At 42.4% G+C, this 13,862-nt stretch overlaps 1 protein-coding gene across 1 annotated transcript in view; it reads left to right on the top strand.

Annotated features, from left to right (window-relative positions):
* The window catches only part of LOC126334872 (oligodendrocyte transcription factor 1-like), a 46,574-nt gene extending 34,422 nt beyond the window's left edge, over positions 1–12,152 (top strand). The window contains exon 2 of the mRNA XM_049997574.1: positions 9,138–12,152. Within this exon, the coding sequence (XP_049853531.1) occupies positions 9,256–10,272 (1,017 nt within the window). The 5' untranslated portion in view covers positions 9,138–9,255 and the 3' untranslated portion in view covers positions 10,273–12,152. The remainder of the gene's footprint in view (positions 1–9,137) is intronic.
* The last annotated feature ends 1,710 nt before the right edge of the window (positions 12,153–13,862 follow it).

The following is a 13,862-nucleotide window of genomic DNA, read 5'->3' as shown; positions in this document are numbered from 1 at the left end:
GTAGTAGTTTCTTTGCTACATGTAGTCTCTGCGATAGGCGGATAGCAAACGATACAAGAGACCACAGTTCAATTTTGACTACTTTATTACTGAAGACCACAAATATTTTCAATGTGAATATCTACCCAGAACACTGTTTGTGTGTGTGCGACAGAGTGTGTGTCTCTTTATGCTTTATGTCTGTGCATGGGAAGACTTGTTCGAGAGACAGAGAATGAGTAATAAATAAACACTAAAGGACAAATTAGGAAACCGGGATAAGAAAGGAATGTGAAAATAAGTAAATGGTACACATTTGTAAGCATCAAACAGTATATTGTAACAGTTAGACTGGCACCTACATGCAAATGCTTTTAAGAACATTTTACCGACCATAACAGTGTAAAAAATACTGCAACAAACATTATCTCTTTCAGAGGATTATATTTGCAATTCTTTTTTCATGTGAAAACCACTAAATATACATCATAAAATGCAGAATCAATAATTTAGGTGATAATTTCCTTATACTGAGTGGTTACATCGTTTTAAAATTATTTTTCGTTCAGACTGTTTTATTTCATTAGTCCACTGCGCAGCGTGTAATCGGAATTTTTGATATCCCCATCCTCCATGCTACACTGACTACTAAATCACCATTCAGTTTATCCACTTACTTACCATAGTAAGTATCTACAGTAGTAATACTAAGCGACCTTTCCAACAAAACACAACATGGAATTTTCATGTACAACTCAAAAAAGGGTTGTTGTTGTTGTGGTCTTCAGTCCTGAGACTGGATTGATGCAGCACTCCATGCTACTTTATCCTGTGCAAGCCTCATCATCTCCCAGTACCTACTGAATCTGCTTAGTATATTCATCTCTTGGTCTCCCTCTACGATTTTTACCCTTCACGCTGCCCTCCAATACTAAATTGGTGATCCCTTGATGCCTCAGAACGTGTCCTACCAACCGATCCCTTCTTCTAGTCAAGTTGTGCCACAAACTCCTCCCCAATCCAATTCAATACCTCCTCATTAGTTATGCGATCTACCCATCTAATCCTCAACATTCTTCTGTAGCACCATATTTCGAAAGCTTCTATTCTCTTCTTGTCCAAACTGTTTATCGTCCATATTTCACTTCCATACATAGCTACACTCTATACAAATACTTTCAGAAACGACTTCCTGACACTTAAATCTATACTAGATGTTAACAAATTTCTCTTCTTCAGAAACGCTTTCCTTGCCATAGCCAGTCGACATTTTATATCCTCTTTACTTCGACCATCATCAGTTATTTTGTTCCCCAAATAGCAAAACTTCTTTACTACTTTAAGTGTCTCATTTCCTAATCTAATTTCCCCAGCATCACCCGACTTAATTCGACTACATTCCATTATCCCCATTTTGCTTTTGTTGATGTTCATCTTATATCCTCCCTTCAAGACACTGTCCATTCCGTTCAACTGCTCTTCCAAGTCTTTTGCTGTCTCTGACAGAATTACAATGTCATCGGTAAACCTCAAAGTTTTTATTTCTTCTCCTTGGATTTTGATTCCTACTCCAAATTTTCTTTTGTTTTCTTTTGTTTCCTTCACTGCTTGCTCAATATACAGATTGAATAACATCGGCGAGAAGCTACCATCCTGTCTCACTCCCTTCCCAACCTCTGCTTCCCTTTCATGTCCCTCGACTCTTATAAGTGCCATCTGGTTTCTGTACAAATTGTAAATAGCCTTTCGCTTCCTGTATTTTACTCCTGCCACCTTCAGAATTTGAAAGAGGATATTCCAGCCAACATTGTCAAAAACATTCTCTAAGTCTACAAATGCTAGAAACGTAGGTTTTCCTTTCCTTAATCTATCTTCTAAGATAAGTCGTAGGGGCAGTATTGCCTCACGTGTTCCAATATTTTTACGGAATCCAAACTGATCTTCCCCAAGGTCGGCTTAGACTGGTTTTTCCATTCGTCTGTAAGGAATTCGCTTTAGTATTTTGCAAAAATACTAATATTATATACTACTATAGTAAATATTCAGCATAAAAGGGTGCTCCATGTATTTTCATGATGTATATTATTCCCACATGTTCCCATCTGCTACATAGACAGTAGTTTAGCGTCAGCGGTTAATACTAAACGACTAAGTGGAGTAAGAATTCTAAACATAACATGCACTAGAGGAGTAACTGTGTAGAAAAATGTCTGATGATGTCTCATCATATTCAGCACAACAAATTACGTCGCACTGGCATAGGAAGAGCTACGTGGTACGAGACCTCACATATAGCCTCCAGATTGTGGACGTAATGGTCGAAAAATTGGTCCTTCGTAAAGACTCCTCAACTCCGTATATAGGATGAGACTCTATTTGTATACCATATGTTACACTTGTCCCAAAAGAACATGAGTGGACAATGCAAGTCTCTAATAGATATAAATCGCGGATCGTGCAGAATGAAACCTCTCTTAGTTCAGATGCTGCAGAGGCCGTCCTTAATAGATTAATGCACCTCAGAAACTTAGAAAGATGTTGTGAATAAGGAAATGTTTGAGTTTAGCTTTGATGAGGAGGGCTCGGGTCACGCAGTTGGAAACCCGCTTTGCCCGTGAGAAACAAATCAATCCTGAAGAGCTACCCGTATTTCAAAAAGGAGGCTTAGTCTTTAACACTCACCTAGAGTCGGGTTGTTTTAATCTGGATAATAGCATGCATTTCAAAGTGAAAAATTTGCTCTTGTCGTCTTGGCCGGTGTCTGAGAGATCTGAACAGAATGGCACGTATAAATCAGTTCTTATCTTCTCATGCAATTTATAATACCGTACGAAACATGAACGTGCCTTATTTTATTCTAGGCTATATTTTTCATTGTTACTTTTTATCAGTAGTGCTCCTTCCAATCTCATTCACACATTTTCAGTTCCCTCTCATTAGTTTATTATTCATTTCTTTCTCCTCCTTCTCCTCCCCTTTCTCCTACTCCATAACTCACAAAAAACTTGTTATACTTTTACTGAACAATTTTCGTGTGACTGCATTGTTTTCACGGGTGTTCTGCGTCACTGCGGTCAGTATCAGTACAAAATATTAAATCGAGAACTACACATTCTGAATTTTACTTCTTCGTAATTGAAAGGATTCCTCGCTGCAGATTGCAATTTATGAAATTTGTGTTCCCGGGTTCGATTCCCTGCGGGGTCAGGGATTTTCTCTGCCTCGTGATGACTGGGTGTTGTGTGATGTCCTTAGGTTAGTTAGGTTTACGTAGTTCTAAGTTCTAGAGGACTGATGACCATAGATGTTAAGTCCCATAGTGCTCAGAGCCATTTGAACCATGTTTTTGAAATTTATGAGGACCATAATTTTGTCTGCAGGTCTTACATTTAGCGAATCAAGTAGAAAACTAATATAGATTTACAAGCAAAAAGCGCCGGTAATATGGTATCAAATACATTCCTCACTTACCTTATGTGATCAAAAGTATCCGGACACCTGTCTGAAAATGACTTAGAAGTTCGTGGTGCCCTCCATTTGTAATGCTGGAATTCAATATGATGTTCGGCCACCCTTTGCCGTCATGACAGCTTCCACTTTCGCAGGCATACCTTAAATCAGGTGCTGGAAGGTTTCTTGGGGAATGACGCACCATTCTTCATGTGGTGATGCACTGAGGAGAGATATCGATGTCGGTCGGTGAGGCCTGGCACGAAGTCGGCGTTCCAAAACATCCCAAAGGTGTTCTATAGGATTCGTATCAGTTCATTACAAGGATGTAACCACTACGCCAGAGGCCGTGAATTATGAACAGGTGCTCGCCATTCCCGAATTGCTCTTCAGTAATGTGAAGCAAGAAGGTGCTTGAAACATCGATGTATGCCTGTGCTGTGATAGAGCCACACAAAACGACGAGGGGTGCAAGCTTCTACATGAAAACGACACCATAACACCGCCTCCCAATTTTACTGTTGGCTCTACAAACGCTGGCAGATGACCTTCACCGAGCATTTGCCATACCCACACGCTGCAATCGAATCGCCACACTGTGTACCGTGTTTCATCACTCCACACAAAGTTTTTCCACTGTTCAATCGTCCAATATTTAAGCTCATTGCACCAAGCGAGGCGTCGTTTGTCATTTTCCGGCGTGATGTGTGGCTTATGAGCAGCCGCTGGCCATGAAATCCTATTTTCCTCACCTCTCGCCTAGCTGTCATTGTACTTGTAGTGGATCCTGATGCAGTTTGTAATTCCTGTGTGAGAGCTTGGGACATTTACTGCACAAAATTGACGTTTGCAAGTCAGGCTCAAAGAATACCTTGACTTTTCGTGTCATCTAGAAGTTCACTGTGGGAAAACTGTTTCTTTTCAGCAGTTACAAATCAATAGCCTCATGGTAAATCAATCTTTGAGATTTTGTATCTTAGTGTCGAATAAATGGAGACATAATACGTTTAAGATCTTAGCCACAACAATTAAGGTCGTGGATTGAAAAATAAACTTATTCCATTTTAGTGTAGTTTACTCTGCGTCACTATCAGGAGATTTAAATGGCTATTTTGATAATTGCCATTACGATATGGAGTAACGGTATAGGTAAAAGATTTCCTGCTATGATTCTCCGCCTGGAGAAGTATGAGAGTAACATGAACTACGGAACTGTTAAGAGTTCCTCGATTCCTTTGCAAATGAGCTGTATCTAACAGTACACGAGACTCTTCACTTGCTTTGGCATTAAATTTTCACTTCGAGTAAACCGTCAATAACGAAAGCGTAATGGGTAAAATATTGTGTGCCCTGTAATTAAACCATGGATCCCAGAGCTAATTAACAAGGAACAAGCGAGGTAATCTAGGTACCAGCCAGACAGATGCTTGACCGAGATTCACTGCGAGTGAACTTACGCCCAGCTAACGTATAGCTTATAACCTATGCTTCATTAATGTCCACCTGTCTATAATCCTTCACAAATTGGAATAACAGAACAGAAAGACAAGAAAAAGGTAATTTCACAACTCGGTAATAATGTAGATACTAAACTGGAAATGTTTTATACGGCCAATCAACTTCCTGTACAAGACTCTAGAAATGGCGATCGTGAAATACCGTAAACCTACGACCGTTAGGAGTCAAGATATATATGACAAACTTTGAAAAACATATCACATAATGTTCACGCCGGCAATAGCCCAGAAATAGAGATGCATGGAATTACGGGAAGGCAATGTTCACTGAATCAAATACTCCTGTAATGTAATAGGAGGGACCGTTAACTGAATAGTGAAAATGCCAACTGTTCCAAGTGCCATTTTTTATTGATGTTTTGCTCTCTGTACTCTGTTGTATCACGAAGAAAACGTTTCACAGGTATATTAATAGATAGCAAATGGTATTGATTTGAAGCAGTGCCTCCCTCTGGATTTCCAAGTGGTACGCATCAAGGTCTCTTCCAGTCAGTTCAAACTCAGTTTTTCTGGTAAGAAGAACTATGTGAGTAAAACACTTTTGTAATGGAAGAAAGATTTTGCAATTACAGAGAAGGGATAGAAGGTAAGCAAGGCCTTTGTTCCAAAAGATTTTCACATGACTGTGAGACAGATAAAGCGATCAAACAAGTCTATGTGACACTAATGGACTCACTTCTTTAATTTTGAAGATGCTGCTGAAACATTTTTGTCAAGGAAGGTACTGACGATCTGCAAATACATTATGAATATAGTGTGTCATATTTATCCATCTAAAATAGCTATTAAATATTCCTACTCTGAAGCGGAAGAATTGAAAAATATCAGTGTGTTTCAAAGAGGGAACACCATGGCTGATATATGATGCCACGCCGTAGTTCATTTAACAGATCAGTCACGTTTATCAGTTGCAAAACCGAAAGACTTGTTAACGATCTTGTCATTCCTTCCTCAATAGCACAGGGAGTCATACAATAATCATAGCAACATCTGACTGCAGGAATGGAGTTGTGCAAGAAAGAAAAGTCTTTAGTAAAAGATTTTTTCTTGAATTTAATTTTGTTGTACCGTTAGAAATAATGTAAAAGTATGAAAATGGTTTTGGTTGACTACAGTTCTAGTAGTTAAAAATTACTGCTATGTTCCTGTATTTATAAAACGTAGTGCCTCAGTATTAACAGCAAATGGAACTGACAACCTTTCAATACTTCGGACCCAGAAAATTCGTAATACAATATATGTTTTCCAATTTGTCTCATTATTTTTTGCAATGATGAGGTAAACCGCATAAGTCTGTGGCATGATAATACCTACTCAGTTTTTTTTTGGACTGAAATAAGTTATATACAAAAAGAGATACGATGTTTTAGGACTCTCCACACAAAGGAGATATGGAAGTTACAACGTTTCATATTTACACTCTCCAATTATACTGCCCCAGTAAGCATCATTCTCTACAGCCGGTCTCGTCTTGCGGAATACGGATTTGGATGTTTGGTGAAGGAATATGTCGTTGTAAGGAGTGTGTCAGAACTGTCCATTACATTCAAAACAATATGGCCAACTTAAGGCTGTTCTTTGCATATCGGTAGTAACGCATTGTGCGAGCACTCAGACGTCGACAGTAACAATCTGTGGGCGAAACATAGGAGCACGATTCTAAGCATTGTTGTGAGACGAGGTCTTTCTCGGGGGGTGGAAGTAGTATGGTCGTTTGAGAGCTCGGAGACAGAAGGCGTGTCAAGCCAATGCTCAGAATCGCGATCCCATGTTTTGCACTCATATTGTTACTATCGATATCTGAGTGCTTGGACAATGCAAAGAATAACGTTAAGTTGGCTACATTGCTTTCGGTGTAATGGAGAGTTCTGACACACCCCTTACAATGTAAATTTTGAAGAAAGTATACGACTTTCGTTTTATTAGGTCAGCGAAACGAGAGCAAGATGAATAGCTAAGCCATCCCCGTGACACAATGATGTGATGTGCACCGGAGGAGTGAAACGGCTCTGGATACCGGAAGGAAATAAATATCTCTTTATTGAAGCCATGTCTCAGGAAACCATGATCATAACGAATGGAAAACATCGTCTGGATCACTTTGTCTTGTGTTAAAGATGTCCAGTTTCGATCTGACTAGCAGATGATCTTCAGATCTAAGTTGGGAAATGGAAAAAAGAAGACGAGTGACAATACAAAAAAATACAAAAGTCTAGTTCTATAAATAATACCGCCTGTGCTAGTGAAGAAGTTCTTAGGGCTTTAATGTTATTTTTAGTACCTATTACGGTATTATATATAGTGTTACCCTTACAGAACTTTTTTACTGTCTTGTGTCATTTTTATTTCCTTTTCCCAACTAAGATCCGAAGATGATCTGATGTTCAGACAGAAACATGTGATTTCTAATAAAAGGAACAGACATCCAGATGGCGTTTCATCTGTTGTAGAAAGAAATACAATGAAACGAAAAACCTGTAGTATCTATCATCTTATCTTCGTTTCCAAACCCGAGTTTTCTTCGGACTGGAGGTCGATTTTCAAAGATAGACTATATCTTCAGTACCTAACCTATCTCACTGGAGGTGAGACAAGAAATACTTTAGTACATTACAGGTCCACTAAGTTCTTGAAGCTAGTGCAAAAAGAAAACTGGACGTAGAGTTCTCTAGCCACCGACATTACATTAATCGAAAACTGACGTAGTACTTGTAGCACTCTCCACAAGTCATTTGTACTAATGACAAATTTGTTCTTTGTTTACTCTTTTCCCCTTGTATTCTTCATTTCACATGTACCCTCTCACAATTTGTAGTTGTTAGTGCTCTCTTATTATTATTAACAGTTGCTTTAAATATTAAGAAGAGTATGGTTTTAATGGTAAAATTGGTAATAAAATGAAACTATCTGGTACGGGAGACCTTTTCAAGTCTCAGACGTGTATGTTGCAGCCCATATGTGCAAAATTAAGCGATGAATGACAACTTTTACCAAAGCTGGGATTCGAACTGTGTTCTACTGCTGACTAGCCCAACGCGCTAACCACTACGCCACCCTGGCACATTGGCCTTGCATAACTGCACAGACCACCGTAGCACGCCTCCCTCTTCAATCCAAATTCCCATTCAGGCCTCAGCCCACTTGCTAGTAGCAATAATCTCAAACAGGATGCGTCCTTTGGTAGCCCGTGCAGTTATGCGAAATCACTGTGGCGTAGTGGTTAGCGCGTTGGGCTAGTCAGCACCAGAACTTGGTTCGAATCCTGGCCTTGGAACAAATTTTCATTCGTCGCTTCAGTCTGCACATTTAAATGCATGTCTGAGACTTGAAAAAGTCTCACGAACTGTATAGTCGCATTTAATTAAAGGACATATTGCTCGGTTTCTGGCAGGATCCGCCATTTAGTTCTATGCTGAGATGATCTTCCAATACAGAGGGAGAACCACTGCAATTAAGTTCGAATTTAGAGAGAGTACCAAGTGAGCTGAAGCGTGAATGGGGATTTGGATCGAGGAGGGAGACGTGGTAGAGTAGTCTTCACAGTTGTGCAAAGCCGCTGTGCTGGGCGGTGTGGTGGTGAATGCATCTGCCTAGCGAGAACGAGACCGAGGTTATAATCCTGGCCTTGGTACACTTAAAAAAAAATCTTTATTCATCAAAACCAATATCATACAAAGTTACCCACCACCTAAGATATTAGTGGGCCGAAGCAACATACAAAATTAGTAATTTTCGTCAGCATTTAGCAAGACTTTATCTACTTACTGTTAGTATCAAATACAGGATGGAAGGTTAGTTACTCTATGGGTACTCCTACTATTTAACCTACTGTTAACCTACCATGCTATCTACTCTACCCTACTCTACTAAAAACTACATCCTGCAGTGTTATATGTGTGCCAGTAGAAATTTGCTTCCATGGCCTAAGTCTGCATATAAAGATGATAAGTCGTTAATAGTTAAGTGATAGCTATTTCTTAGAAAGAACGGTCGGTCCCCAGTAAGGTGGAGACGAGTTATAAGAAATAGCAATAAAATCAAATTATACAATTTGTTTCAAAACTTTAATGTTACAAAAAGGCTGGCTTTAGTTGACTCGGCGATGGACCTTACGCTTAGGTTATAGAAGATGGAAAAAAAGGCGAGCATATTGACTCAGTACCTAAATTAATGTTTTTTTTTTCCTTACAGGAACAATGAACACAAGAGGTGATGTCGAGATCGCAACAGGGTTTACTGCATGTATTAGAGGCTCTTCCCAGTGACGAAAGCGTCCCGGTCGTTGAACGTAGCAAGAAGTGTCGGGGCCATGCCTCCGGCTGCCACTCCCAGGGGAATGGACGACTTACTGCAGGTGAACACGTTGCCGAGTCTGGACTCGAATAACAACGCGGCCAGCAGCAGCGGCTGCAGCGCCGGGGGCGCGGTGGGCAGCGAGACGGGGGACTCCAAGCACAGCTCGCAGGACTCCGCCGGCGCCGCAGAGCCCAGGGACCCCGACGTCGTCACCATCAAGTACTCGCTGCGGCCGCGCTCGTTGCAGAAGCGCCGCCTCATCGTCGACGACGACGACGCCGACGACTTCGGCCGCTCGTGCAGCGGCGACGGCTCGACGGACGCGGCGTCGCCCGCGTCGGAGGACAGCGGTGGCGGGGGCGGCGGCGGCGGCCGCGGCAGGGGCGGCGGGGGCGGCAGGAGGGCCAAGCGGAAGCCGCCACCGCTCAGCAGGTACCGCCGCAGGACGGCCAACGCCAGGGAGCGCGAGCGCATGCGCGAGATCAACGCCGCGTTCGAGGCTCTGCGGCGAGCCGTGCCGCCCCACGCCGCCGCCTACCGCGCCGAAGACGCCGCCTCCGGCTTCTACACGGGCTCCGACGACGGCTCGGAGCACCAGCAGCGCTCCGGCGAGAAGGTCACCAAGATCGCCACGCTGCGCCTCGCCATGAGCTACATCGCCGAGCTGACGCGCTCGCTGGAGGCGGTGTCGGCGTCGTCGCCGGCAGCGGCGCCGCCCCTGGAGGAGAGGCCGGAGCTGGCCGCGCAGGCGGCGCCGCTGCCGCCGGTGTCGACGCTGTGCCGCCCGCAGACGCTGCTGCTGCCGCCGCCCGCCGCTCCCGCCGCCTCCGCCACCGCCGCCGCCGCCTCCGCCTCGGCGGCCTTCCTGTCGTGCCTGACGCCGCCGCTGTCGCTGACGCCCTGCTCGTCGTCTGCACTGCCGGAACTGTGCGACGCGCTGACGCCCCCGGACCTGTGCGCCGGCCTCACCGTCGACCTGGCGCTCACGCCGCCCCCGGGACTGGACGAGCATTGCTTAGCGCCCCACTGACCGCCCCCTTCACACTAGCAGCGTACAAGTGCACTTACCGAGTTACGCGACCCATCTCGTCCGTCACACTTTCTTAGCGAACACTGCCAGCACCTAACTGGACTACTCACGCGTGAGCGCAAAGCAGAGTTGCATATGGCTCGAGACAGAAAACACGTTACGCAATCTTCTTCCTATGTATAGCCGAATGTCTTTCACTTTATAGCGGAGTGCAGTCATTTACGAAACTTCCTGGTGGAACACCGGCGTCTCTCTGCAAGGTTCGTGTGGTGACCAGTACGAGATAACTCATTCAGTAAGAACCTCGCTTATGAAAGGCCAAGGTCGAGGCTGAGTCGCAGTACAGCACACACTTTTTAACTTTTTGCAAATATTCGTGTAGGGCTTTCCGAAAGTGATTGTTTAGAGGTGTTAAATAATTTGGAAAAACCCCATTTCTGCCATCAGGTGTACAATTTTACGTTTATTTTCTACCGTATTCCATTATTACAATCATTCTCAAGAAGAAAAACATTTTACAAGGATGGATCAACGATACGCATCCTTCATATGCGAGCCATACAAATGTGAGACGTACACAGTTGTAATAATAGTCTGTCTTAACATCGTCCATTTGAACATATTGTCCCTGGGCGCCATTACGTTAGTGTACATGTGCTGATAACTCCACATTTTCTTACTGTTTATACTTACCACTACATGTCCATTGCTGTAATTGTGCCCAGGCACAAACTGTTTATATGGACTGTTATTACAGTTACGTATGTTCCCCATTTGTATGGCTGGTATTAGACGCTGATTCACTGATGTACAACGTTTATCTTCTTCAAGATGACTGTAACAATCGAAACTGGTAGAAAGTAAAAGTAAAATTGTACAGCTGACGGCATAAATACGCTTTTTACCAACTTGTGTGTGTATTTTATCATAAGGCCAACTAAGGAAGGAATATTCATTGGAGAGGAATGAGAAGTAATTGGCCTCGAAGTTGTTTAGCGAACAACTTTAGCATAGATTTTTGTTTATGCGAATTAAGCATTGTTGAACTGCGAGTTAAGCATTGTTGAACTGAAGTCCAATGTATAAATATCAATGAGAACAGCATTCAGTATTTAAGAGCGTGATATCTGTCTTTCAGATTGTATAATTCATGCACCCTTTTGCTTTTCACAGAGACATCGTGTACACATCACAAAGAACTGATAGCACCGTTTGGGCTAGTTAATCCCTCAACTATACCGAAAGAGATTTATTGCCTGTGGAAGTACTAAAAGCACTTGTTCATGCTAAAGAAGCTACTGCTACGATAGCTGAACAAACAGCTCTCTTCATCAAGGTCTATATTCCATTATACATTCAGAACCGAGCACCTAAACACTCGTACGGATGACATTAAAATTAAATTTCCAGCGTGAATTACACTATGTGTACCTGTTACACAATAAGAAGGAACTAACATGAATGTGTATTGTAACGCTCAAAAGTTGCTAGTGTGAAAAAGGGGAGATTGCCTGCGACGGAATGCAGTTTTCTCGTACAGTTCAAACTGTACACATTACTGTGTGATTTGTGTCGCTGTAAGAAGAACAGCCATTTCCTTACTGATTCTTCAGCGTAGTGTAAAAAAAATGGCCGTGGGTGCTAGTATCCCACTGCGTATCTGTACCAATGTGCAAAGACTTCAGATGGGCCTAAAACAAAGGCTGAACACTCACTACTTTAAATTATGTTGTGTTCTAGTTCATGAGCGTAGACATGACATGTAATGTTGAACATTTATCGTTAGAGTAAAACTCTTTCATGACTGATTCCTGTCTACCTTAATAACATGAGCCATGCTGCATTTGCTTCCCTTCTAATAAAGATATTATATCCTACAATCTGGTTACTTTTTTTCCATTTTCAGGTTCCATGTGAGCGTAACGAAACTCTACAAACAATTTTCAGGTACAGCTGCCTTCTATGGTCAAAACACAGATGTGTCAAGTGCAATTTCAGCCAGTAGACAGACAATTCAGGTCGCAAAAAGTGTGTTGTCTGTGTATTTCTAACCCGTTTATCAGGTGCATCAAGTTAAATTTTTAAGACGTTTTCTTATTGAAGTTAACCCTGGAGAATCTCTCTCATCTTTGTGTGCTATCTATAGGGGTCTTTACGCAATTCGTTGCGAAACCAGCGCTTTTAAGGGTTCCGTACCTCAGTCGTTAAAACGGAAATCTTATACGATCTCAACCATCGATTTCTTTTCAAAGAATATTCTTAAAAATTTATTTTATTTGCTAGCGATTGATCAAGAACATTAACACATTTAATCACACTATGTGAGCGTGGAAGTATCTGCCAGGGAGTAACTGATAAAAGCATGATCAAATAGCTTTTAACAAAGGGGAATTTTATTCATAAAAGTGTTTTTTTAAAGAAACAGGTTTAAAATTATAATCAGAAAGCACGCTCTAAAAATTAAGTTACAATTTATACAGAGGCAGAAAGAAACAAATTTTTGACTGTATGAGCTTTCGAGCTGAGAACCATGCCGCTCCATTTTGACACGGCCGTAGTCATGACTGCTCACAACAACTTCAGAAACACTACACTGGTGCAACTCTGCAACACACCAGATTACTTTAAACTAAAAGTTTTGACAATTCACACAAGCACACAACTATGCACCCCGTAGGAGGGATGGAAATGATACAAAACACTAAAATTAAAAGATTAACTTTTCACCGAAGGTGCAGCTTGATTTTCACTTCTAAGAAAAGTCTTACGGTGTACTGGTGGCAACTTTATATACTAAAATGACCATTTTAATAAAAGCCCATGAAATGCAATCTTATACAAAATTATACAAGGTTGGCCAAACGAGTTAACATTCTCTACAATACACATATACCGCATCTCAAGATGATAGACAAGATAAAACCATATTTCAGGAATTAGGCCGTTAAACTGCAAGCAATAAATTCGTTAACACAATGAATCCGACAAACATGACAGAGGCAGCTACTAACGTACGACAGATTAACAGGGAGATTACCGAACAATCCGAACCGCAGGTTGCTGTAACCCGCCCCTATTCCACAAGGGAAAAACTGACCACCCAATTCATAAATAATCACCTTCCCACGGATGGGCAAACGGAGAAGAATAGTGGGACGAACCCAAAACTAAGCGGCTGGTGACATCACCAAGAAAACAAGTAGAATTTAACAAGTAAATGAAACAACATATCACCGATCACTTAACTTCTAATAAACTGCGATTTCTCGAGAAGACCTGGTGCAGCACCCCCAACGCTCTCCCAAAACGTCCGCTGCCAGCCACTTCAACAGACGCTGGAAGACGCGCCGTTCTCCCATCTCATGGCGTTGCAGCTCGCACCGGCCCGACGGATGTCGTGGTTGCTCTCTTGTCGGCCGCGAAGCCACTACCCCTTGCTATACGGCGCGGCCCACTGGACTCACGTGGTAACCTCACATGCGCCGACGCTCAAGGCGGACAAGTCATCTTGTGTTTCAGTGCGCGACCGACCAACTGATCGATCCAACCGCCAATGACTATTGCCTGAGCAAATCGAGCAGACTGGCGGC

This window comes from Schistocerca gregaria, chromosome 1, assembly GCF_023897955.1.
Source record: "Schistocerca gregaria isolate iqSchGreg1 chromosome 1, iqSchGreg1.2, whole genome shotgun sequence".
Taxonomy (NCBI): domain Eukaryota; kingdom Metazoa; phylum Arthropoda; class Insecta; order Orthoptera; family Acrididae; genus Schistocerca; species Schistocerca gregaria.
Note: the sequence above shows the minus strand (reverse complement) of the source record. Positions and strands in the feature narration are given on the sequence as shown.